Consider the following 11,042-nt stretch of genomic DNA (forward strand, 5'->3'; position numbering starts at 1 on the left):
TATGAATATATAGAATTAAAATTAATTTTAAGAAATAAAATTGTCCTAAATATTGGTACTACCTAAACATGGTCTGTGTATATGCTTACATGCTTTTATACATGGACATACATGCACACACATACACACAAATACATACATGTGTATACATGCCACTAAATATTCTAGAATCAGGAGGCATTAAATATTCATTAATATTTTATATACCAATTAATACTCTTATTTTCATCTCTAAGTCCATTTTTAATTTACCTTTTAATCTATTAGTTTTATAAAAGATAATGTTTACCCAAATGTAGGATATGCTTTTCGCTCTAGAGGTAAATATTTCTTGAAAATGATGATAACAAGAATAGTGAGCCAAAGAAATCACCAACTGCTTGGACTTCTGTGCTGAAATTGTATGTTGTTTGGTTTTGTTTTGTTTTTTAATTCAGGTAGCTTATATGATTGTAATACGGTACTCACTCAATCATGTTTAACAGAACATGTTAGGAAACATTCATGTGTTTTTAACATTAAAACCTAATTGATTATTTCTATGTTTTCTTGGGTAGGTATATTTTGGAACTTCACACCCAAGATCCTATATTTCTGCCAATGTAACTGGCTTCAAATGTGTGACAGGAATGTCTTGTTTAATGAGGAAGGACGTGCTAGATCAGGCAGGAGGGCTGATCGCATTTGCTCAATACATGGCTGAAGATTACTTTATGGCCAAAGCGATAGCTGACCGGTAAGAAAACTAAAGATTTTTAGTGTCCAGCTTATTTCTATTGGCTTATTCTTTCTGTTCCAACTATGGATTCAGGCTACTTAATTTTATTATTTCTGCTAGGGAATATAAAGGGCAGTGATTTTTGGCAGAGCATTCACATCCAATATTCGTGGGTACTAATAAAGCAAGTACCTTCCTCCGTTGTCTTCAGGTGCTGTGGTTTATAATGGTTGACGGGGAGCTTTTGAGACACTGCAGGTAGAACTTTCTGTGTTTTAGAAAAATTAAAGCTCTTGGTATAATCATAAGCCAATGGGTGATTTTTTTTCTTAAAGTACCATTTGAAACTGAACTTTGCACATTTCTTTTAAGTTTATAGGTATGAGTGTTTTACGTGCGTGTGTGTGTGTGTGTGTGGGTGTGTGTGTGTCTAGTGCCCTTGGAGTTCAGAAGAGGGCATCTAATCCCCTGGGATTGTAGTTACTCATAGTTGTGAGCGTCCATGTGGGTGCTGGGAACTGAACCTGGGTCCTCTGTAACAGTATCAAGGGCTCTTAAACTACTGAGCCATCTCTGCAACCCAAAATTTTGAAGTTTCTTAGTGCACTATTTCATACTTTGCTAATAAGCCACATATGACTGAGCATTTCTCTGTCACAGAACATTTGTTTTGGTTTTAAGGAGATCACTGCCTTGTATGATTTCTTATTTAAATAATTTTTTGACAAAAATTCTATCTGAAGTTCTTCCACATGGGTTTATGACCGTCACAGTCACCTAACGTCTTCTATGAGATGCAGTGCCACTTGGTTACTTTTCTTGTTGATCACACACGTACTCACTGCTTCCTCTCACGGTGACTAACAAATGCAGAACCAGTCAGGCCTGCATGTGGCCATTAGCATGAGCGTAGATCATATTATAATTATCCTCGTTTTCAGAGGTTGGAGATTTGCAGAGTCTACTTAAGTTCACACACACACACCTACACACACACACACACACACACATACACACACACACACACACACACACACACACGCACACTGCGGAGGGGGTGATCAGAGACAAACTACTGAGTGTAGACCCCTCCTCACAGGGTACCTCAAAAATGGCTGCACGTAGGTTTCTTAAACTGTAAACCTAGGGAATGCAGTCCCTTCTGGTTAGAACGTGTTGCCACTGTGGGCTGATGCAATTGCTCAGAAACATCCATAGTATCAGGTTGTTCATCTTTAAGGACTGGGCTTGTCCCGAATACCAGCCCCTGCTTACTCTCACGGTGACTAACGAACGCAGAACCAGTCAGGCCTGCATGTGTCCATCAGCACGAACACAGATCATGTTATGACTATCTTCATTTTCAGAGGTTGGAGATTTGCAATGTCTACTCAAGTTGCTATGCAGAACTCTGGCTCATACTCAATTTCTCAGTTTCAATCCAGAATGATCAGGTAAATCAATAAGCTATCATTTTATATTTTGTTAAAAGGAATGTGCATGTGTGGTATATATATTCTATGTGGCACATATAACATGATTTAAAAGGGCATCTAGTGCAGGTTTCATGGAGATAAAGGCAGGCAAATCTCTGTAAGTCCACGGTCAACGTGGTCTACATAATGTATTCCAGGACAGCCAAAGCTACATAATAGAGACCCTGTCTTGAAAAAGAAAATAAATAATGCATCTAAAGATTAATTTGCTCCCAGAAAACAGTTTGTTCAGTATTAAGACAAATTAAATGCCTAATTTTTTTTTTTTTTAATAATACTGAAACTTACCGGGTGTGGTAGTGCAAGCCTTTAATCCCAACACTTAGAGGCACAGGCAGGCTGATCTCTGTGAGTTCAAGGCCAGCCTGATCTACAAAGTGAGTCCAGGACAGCCAAAGCTGTTACACAGAAATCCTGTCTTGAAAAACCAATAAATAAATAAATAAATAAATAAATAAATAAATAATGATGAAACTTTAAGAAAAGCTGTTGAAACTAAACTCTGTATTTGTCATTGTATAGACTATGTAAATGAATGTATAGGCATTTTTATTTACTAAATAAAAATACAAACAAGATTCATATAAGCAAAACTGGAAAAGGAAGGCAGAGGATGTAAGTAAGTTGAAAGACTGCTTTCTGGGCATGCGGACAGGTCTGGGTTTCATCCCCTGCACAGCATACATTGGGTATGGTGGTACCTGCCTGTAGTAGCTGTGGGAGGGACTGAGAGTCATCCTTAGCTACCTAAGGAGTTTGAGGCTAACCTGGGGTACATAAGAAACTCTGCCTAAAGAATACATAAATAAGCTAAGGTGTGTGGCACATGCCTTTAAACCCAGCATTGAGGAGGCAGAGGCAGGCAGATCTCTGGGAGGCCAACCTGGTCTACAGAGTGAATTCTAGGACATTCATGGCTACATAGAGAAACCCTGTCTCGAAAGACAAAACAAAGCAAACAAAAAGGAATATATAAATAAAATAAAAAGAATATTTCAAAGAGGATAGCCTTTCTATGACAAGGTTGAAAGTTGGTCATCTGTGTGAGAGCAGCCAGTTGGAGGTCAGGGTGGTTCCTGGCGGTGAGGATTGGTTGGTTAGCTTTGTAACCAGGCTTCTGTCTTAAAATTCTTTCTGTTGTATTTGTCTCTTCAGGTGGACCAAATTGAGAATTAACATGCTTCCTGCTACAATAGTCTGTGAGCCAATTTCAGAATGCTTTGTTGCCAGTTTGATCATTGGCTGGGCGGCCCACCATGTGTTCAGATGGGATATCATGGTGTTCTTCATGTGCCATTGCCTGGCGTGGTTTATATCTGACTACATTCAGCTCAGGGGTGTTCAGGTACGTGGATGCACAAGGGTTTGCAGAGATCTAGTGAAGGACACAGACTCTTTAGCCTAAAAGATGAAGGGGGCTGGAGAGATGGCTGTGTTTAAGAGCACTGGCTGCCCTTCCAGAGGTCCTGAGTTCAACTTTTGGCCCCTACATGGTGGCTCACAACCATCTATAATGGGACCTGATGTCCTCTTCTGGCATGGAGCTATATATGCAAATTGAGCACTCAAATAAATAAATAATTAAATTTTTTTTTTTAAAGAAGGGGTGAAGAAAGTCTGAGTCATTGTTTAGTTTCACATCCGAGTAGAATGTAGGCATAAAATGAAGCAAAAGCATGGCGGAGGTGTCCCACGCCTTTAATGCCAGCACTCGGGAGGCAGAGGTTGGCGGATCACTGTGAGTTTGAGGTCAACCTGGTCTACAAAGTGAGTCCAGGACAGCCAAGGCTACACAGAGAAACCCTGTCTCAGGCTGGGGTGGAGGAGCAAAATTCGGAACTTACACTTAGCTTAGAAAAATGTTAAGCAAGTAAATATTCAAACTGAGACTGCAGTTATTTTCACACTGCTTTTACTAATGATAAGCATTTTTAGACAGTATTTCAAGGCAGTTAAGTCACCCAAGGAGACACCTTCCACTTCAGTGGTGCCAGGAGTGAAAGCCCAGGCGCTCCTTCTGTCTGCCCCTCCCTCTCCCCCTGCTCACCTTTCCTTCTCCCTCTTCCCCTCTGCCCCCCTCTCCGTGTGTGATCAATGCGCTCTTGTCTTCCCATCGACCACATGGCTTCTGGGGCTTGAACTCAGGTCACTCGGCTTTGGCAGCAGTGCCTTCTCCTGCAGAGCCGTCTCATCTGCCTAGGATCTTCATTCTTTGACTGTACATTTCATCTGACAGGAAGTAAATTGGTTTTTATTTTTAATCCTCAGGGTGGCGCGCTGTGTTTTTCAAAACTTGATTATGCTGTGGCTTGGTTCATTCGTGAATCCATGACAATATACATTTTCTTGTCGGCGTTATGGGACCCTACTATAAGCTGGAGAACTGGTCGCTACAGGTTACGATGTGGAGGGACAGCAGAGGAAATCCTAGATGTGTAGCAAGACCTCTGTGGCTGTACACAGGACAAGACAGAAGTATTATATATTATGTCTATAATAGAACTGCTTTCAAGGATCTACCTTCAGTAGTTTTATCACATGTATGTTTTGATATCTGCTCTTTAATTTATTTGCATGGCACTTGCATCTGTGAAAAGAAAAAACAAAAACAAAACACACCTGTAGTCTTGGCCAAATAGTATATTTTGTGGAAGTAGAGAAATCGAGACAATTGGTTCTATGAAACTGGGTTTGTTTGGTTTTTGTTGTTGTTGTTGTTTTTGTTTTGTTTATTTTTTAAACAAACAAATATATATATATCTATATATACACACACATATACATGACTGCTCTGCAGCAGACACTATGACAGTACCCTTCAGTAGGGAAAGTTCCTCACGGGCGTGGACTCACTCTGAGATCTGCACGGCCGGACAACAGCAGCTCTGTGAGAGAAGAGGGCGCCTGTCACGGCCTCCCCTGTCTACAGTGCAGGGAGGAGCCGACCCAGAAACTTTTTCATGCTTTATGCCTACCTCTTGTAGTTGTTGCAGAGCAAATAGAAGTTAGAAGTTGTAATATAGTAGCTAGGCCTTGCAGAAAACAAATGGAAAACTTTAAAATAATAATAATTATAATAATAATAATTATAATAATAATAATAATAAAAGAGCTGGAGTCTAGTATTTATATGAATCTGTGAGGATTTTTTTTCTTTTTCTTTTTGGTCTCACTGCAATGAACCAAAAGTGGCTGATAATGGTTTTTTTTAAATCATAACCATGAATTGAAGGCATCTTTTGGACCAACTGTGGTTGGTTCTGTCTTGAACCATGTTAATCACTGTGCTGTAATTAGGAGAGCCGAATCGTTCCTTCTCTGCTCCTCACCCAGCCTACCCCATCTTTCCTTAGCTTTTTTTCAGGGGTGGGGGTGGGGGGTGATCTTGTTTTAGTGTGATTGGATGTTTTGATAGTCATAAGGAAAATGCATTTCAGACACAGTTCACACAGGAGCTATTTTCTTACCCAGTACATCTGTATTGTTAATAAGAATGTAATTTCATGATGCAGGTATTTAATATCTTTTTTAAGTAAGTAAATATTCTAGCTGTCAGTAAATTGCCGTAGAGAATTAAGAGAGGACACAGTGAGGTTTACTCTTAAAAATCAATCAGTATCAAACTAAGTCTACTGTGTGTGTGAATTGTCTTTTATTTTTCTTTTTTTACTATAATAGTCTAGTCTTATTTAAATTGGATTTTTGTATTAGTTTGTATGACAATAGACTAGGTCAGCCTAGTTGTAAACGCATGCTGCACTCTCCTGTACCCATCACACGGCTAAACCTGCTTCTCAGCCTGCGCTTTACTTGTGGTGAACTGGACTTGTTTAAAATAAACAAAAATGTAAGGGACAGTGCATCAGCCTTTTTCCCCTGTCATTTTTTAAAGGGTATTTTGCTTTTCCTTCAGAATTTGGTGGCATGCTGTCCGTCTGCTGCCTGCTGTTCACACCAGCACCGTGGCAGCTTCTCATCCTGTACTATGGCTTCCATGTCAGCACATAGCGTGTAGCCTATCAGCAATAACTTCCTATTTATAGAGAACATTTTCATCTTACTGAGCCAACCTGTTTGCCTAATGACTATACACATGGTCTAAATTGCAATATACGTGTAAATGTGTATATACTATAAATACACAATATACTTAGTACATTTTTCTGGGCCAAACTACATTATCCTTCCCTTTCTCCTTCTCCTCCCCTCCCTCCCTCCCTCCCTCCCTCCCTCCCTCTCTCTTTCTCTCTCTCTCTCTTTCTCTCTCTCTCTTCTGCCTTATGACGAATTTGTTTGAAGGGCATTTTCTTCATGAGCAAAGGCTTGGATGCATATTCCTTTTTTTTTTCTTTTTTTCCTGTGATATGGGTAATATTTTTCCCTGAGGAAAGCTGCACAGTGAAAACCAGTCTAGTTATGACCCACTATGTGTTTGGTTTTTTAAATCACGCTTCCAGGAGTTGAGTTTGGCTGAGCATGTTTGTCATTTGTCGCTTTGTTTAGTGGAGCTTGGTGGACACCGTTCTTTGCACTGCTGAAGTGAAATCTTGCTGACTAGTTAGCTTTGTTGTTGATCTCAGTATGGGCAAAGAAACAAAATCCAAGTAGCTGGACAGACTTCTTGTGTTCTGTAAATATTTTTTTAATGTTCTGTATGTGTTTTGTATGTAGTCATGGAGTATTTCCTTAAAGTGAAGTGTCAAGTATGCAGAGAGTAACTCTTTGTTTAGCAAGTTCGCAGTGAGGATAAAATAGTAGGAAACACTGTAAATGTTAAAGCATCACAGCAGAACTGTAGGAGCCCAAGTTTATAATAAACTGTCTTTTAAAAAAAAACAATTAAGTGTCTAGAATATATCATGTTTTGTTATTTAAAATCATTGTCTTAAGTTTTTTGTTCAGAAAATAAAAATTTGAATACAATCAACATGAGCGGCAGTGTGGTTCTGTGTGCTTCCCCCCCTCCCTCTATGCTTTTGATCAGCGCTCTGCCATGCCAGTGTTGTAGTCATTTTCTTTCCTTCCTACTTCTTTCTTCTTTACTTCTTTGTGTGTGTGTGTGTGTGTGTGTGTGTGTGTGTGTGTGTGTGTGTTAGCCAGATGTGCCTAACCAACCTCCAGACTGAGGGACACACCTTGCCTTTCAGGACATAACATGGAGAGTGATGAAGAAAGACTCCTGACATCAGCTTCTGGCCTCCATACGCATGCAGATGAACCCAGAGGCGTGAACTGGCATATGCAGTGGCAGTCATCACACACACACACACACACACACACACACACACACACACACACACACACACACACACACCCCCCTACACCTCAGCCCTGGCCACACTCTGTCTCCATTTTATTTGCTTCTCAGCTTGTGTTGCTTACTTCCTACTTGGACTTACACTGACCTAACTTCAGCTTGCTCTCTGATTTGGGCTTCTTTTTTTTTTACCTCATTGTTTAAACATTGAATTTTTAAAAACAGCCGGGCGTGGTGGCGCACGCCTTTAATCCCAGTACTCGGAAGGCAGAGGCAGGCGGATCGCTGTGAGTTCGAGGCCAGCCTGGTCTACAAAGTGAGTCCAGGATGGCCAAGGCTACACAGAGAAACCCTGTCTCGAAAAACCAAAAATAAAAATAAAAATAAAAATAAATAAATAAATAAATAATAAAAACAGAGACAAGGCTTCATTTTTTGTACATCAAATTGTGACCCACTGAAATGTCACCCATTTCTTGAGAATGTAGTAGCAATATTCTGCTATAATTCCCCAGCACGAGGGAAACTGAGGCAGGAGGAGCTCTGGCAATGTACAGAGTGAGTTCAAGGTCAGCCTGGGCTCTACCAAGATCCTGCCTTAACAAAACAATATAGAGGGTCTGAAGAAATGGCTCAGCCATTAAGAGCTGCCTGCTCTTCCAGAGGACCAGGGTTCAATTCCCAGCAACCACATGACAGCTCTGTAACTCTTGTTCCAGGGAATCTGACTCCCCCATACATGCAGGCAAAACACCAATGTACATTTAAAAAAAATCAAAACCAAGCCAAACCACATAGAAATTTCTTCACCCTATCTAAATGAACATCTAAGTGGGTGTGTTCTCTCTCTCTCTCTCTCTCTCTCTCTCTCTCTCTCTCTCTCTGTCTCAAAAACAAATACCCCTCCACCCCAGCCCCACAGAGCAGTGAGTGTATAAGAGTTTCCATTGTTTCACGTCCATGCCATTGTTTGTCGTCATTTTATAGTCTTGACATGGTGCAGTCCAGTATGACTGGATTCAAGTGAATCATAAAGTACTTTTAATCTACAGTTCCCTGACGTTACTCTGGCCCTCTCTGTTTGTTCTAAGAGCAAAGTGACAGGTGAAACCAGTAGCTACCTCCCAACTGTCAGGAACACTTGGATCTGCTGCCCTTCTGTTTGTGGTCCTTGCTGTTGGTCTTTTGAGATAGCATCTGGCCCAGCCCAGACTTGCCTACAACGATCACTGTAGCGGGGTCTGGCCTTGACCTCCTGATCTTCTGCCTCCATCTCACCTCCCAAGTGCTTTGGATTATAGGCCCTTCTTTGTAAACAGTCATGCCCTATGCAGCCTTCAGGATGAAACCTGAGATTTTTCTTGTGGCCAGGAGGCCATTTAAGTTAACTCTTGAGCTGGGGCACTGTGGCACATGCCAGTAATCCCAGCACTCAGGGAGGCAGAGTCAGGTGGATCTCTGTGAGCTTGAAGCCAGCCTGGTCTACAAAGCTGGGCCAGCCAAGGCTACAGAGAGAAACCCTGTCTCAAAAAATAAAAATAAAAATAAATAAGTAAAAAATTTAAAACCCTCAAAATAAAAATAAATAAACTCTTGCCAAATACCTCCATCCCCACTTCCTGCCAGTTTCCTTAATCTACTCATAAGCATTCCTGTCAGTAAACTCGCTGCAGGGTGCTGATCTCTCCTGCTGTCCATCTCTGCGCCTGTTGCTTCCTCAACTGGGTCCCTGGTTCCTCTTATGAACCCCGACTCTACCCGTAGGTTTTACCTCAGACGGCCCCTGCCTGAGGGGTTCTCAACATTCTTGCCTGTACATACTTACCGTCTGTGTCCACACAGCCTCACCCTTCTCTTCTGCCCTAGGTCTTGGCACACTCATTTTAATTGCTGTTTACACTGCTGTGTTCATCTTAGATTGCGGTTGTCAAGGGCAGAGAGGATTGGTAATTTACTTGAGCTTGTATCCCAAGCACTTAGCCTAGGACTTGACACAAAGCCCTTTCTATTTGAGTGAATTAATGAGAAAATAAAGAAAAGCAGCCGCCCCCTTTTTTCCCTCCCAAGATAGGGTTTCTCTGTGTAGCCCTGGCTGCCCTGGAGGCTGGCCTTAATAAACTCAGAGATCTGCTTGCCTTTGCCACCCACCTGGCTAAGATAAGCAGCCTTTAACCCTAATGCATCACTGCTTCTGTTCTTCCTAAAACTAGTCATGTATGACTGTCACAGCAAAGAGCACAGACTGTACACCAAAATAACCATTTACTTCCTGTACAAACTGGACACCTCGGTGGAGGACACGTTATCAGTTCAAGGTGGGCATTAGAATTCAATGTGACTGGGCATGGTGGCACACGCCTTTAATCCCAGTACTCGGAGGCAGAGGCAGGTAGATCTCTGAGTTCAAAGCCAGCCTGGTCTAAAGAAAAAGTTCCAGGATATCCAGGCCTATATGGAGAAACTTAGTCTTCGAAAAAAAAATTTTTTTCAATGTGTATGTGTGTGAAAAGTCCCATTCTCTTATCAAATGTGTTCTGTTGCTGTGATACAGCTCTCAAGTGCTAGGTTCTTGTGACTCACCAAAAACAAAACTTTGGGGCTGGGGTATCAGTGGATAAGAGCGGTCGCTACAAAATTGTGAGGACCTGAGTTCAAATGCCTGGGACCCATGTATTCAGGGCAGAGACAGGCAGAGACCCTGGGACTTGCTGGCCACCAGACCAGCTCCGGGTTCAGCGAGAAACCCCATTTCAAAAGAATACAGCAGAGAGGAACGGAGCAGAATGCCCAACGTCCCACCCCCTGGCTCAGTTACTTTGTAAAGTCAGTCAGTAGCTCTTTCCTTCAAGGCTTGAGAAAGCTCTGTTCACAACCTGAGAGTAGGTTGCTTGCTTTCGTCTAGGGGAACTGACCAGCGTCCAAGGAGAATTGTCACTGTCCCTGTTAAATGTCCAGAGAATTAAAGTATTAGCATTGAACTGCGGAACCTGGCAAGCAAGACCTCATCTCACAGACCTGTGTTTGAACTAGAACAGCCCTTTGTGGCCAGAGGTCAATGTGTCCACTGCAACACGGCAAGGACGACCTGAAATGAGATGCAGGCGTGACCCTCAGGGGTTTTCCCCTAGCTTAAGTGTTTCTAGATCTTAATTTATTCCCAAATGTGCCCAAACTCTGGGCATGGATGGTAATGAGCACTAAGTATACAGATGCTTCTGGAACTAGCCATTTAACTTGAAAGGCACCCACACACACACACACTTCGCCCCCGCCCCCGACTTTGACATTCCATAGTTGTCTAACTATGTATGAGCAATTATTTTGGATGCCAACAGCACTGCTCAACTCCTGTGTAGTGAGGCCAAGGACTCTGCATCTTCACAGGCTTTTTCTAAGGCACAGATGCAGCCACTCTCAGCTTCTGTCTGAGGAACAGTGATAAAATGATGCATGCACATAATCCTAGTACATGGGAAGCAGAGACAGGAGGATGGTTGTTTTAGGATATTTGATCCTTGCATTGTGAACACCAAGACTGAACTATAAAACCTGTTTCTTGTTTGGTGTGGTT

General features: G+C 41.8%; 1 protein-coding gene across 2 annotated transcripts in view; it reads left to right on the top strand.

Annotated features, from left to right (window-relative positions):
• Positions 1 to 7,146, top strand: part of UGCG (UDP-glucose ceramide glucosyltransferase) — a 37,481-nt gene extending 30,335 nt beyond the window's left edge. For both annotated transcript variants that reach the window (XM_084777524.1, XM_084777523.1), the window contains exons 6-9: positions 558 to 736; positions 2,086 to 2,172; positions 3,370 to 3,559; positions 4,483 to 7,146. In XM_084777524.1, the coding sequence (XP_084633650.1) occupies positions 558 to 736; positions 2,086 to 2,172; positions 3,370 to 3,559; positions 4,483 to 4,653 (627 nt within the window). In that variant the 3' untranslated portion in view covers positions 4,654 to 7,146. The remainder of the gene's footprint in view (positions 1 to 557; positions 737 to 2,085; positions 2,173 to 3,369; positions 3,560 to 4,482) is intronic.
• The last annotated feature ends 3,896 nt before the right edge of the window (positions 7,147 to 11,042 follow it).

Source organism: Acomys minous (assembly GCF_964271855.1).
Source record: "Acomys minous genome assembly, chromosome: 1".
NCBI lineage: Eukaryota > Metazoa > Chordata > Mammalia > Rodentia > Muridae > Acomys > Acomys minous.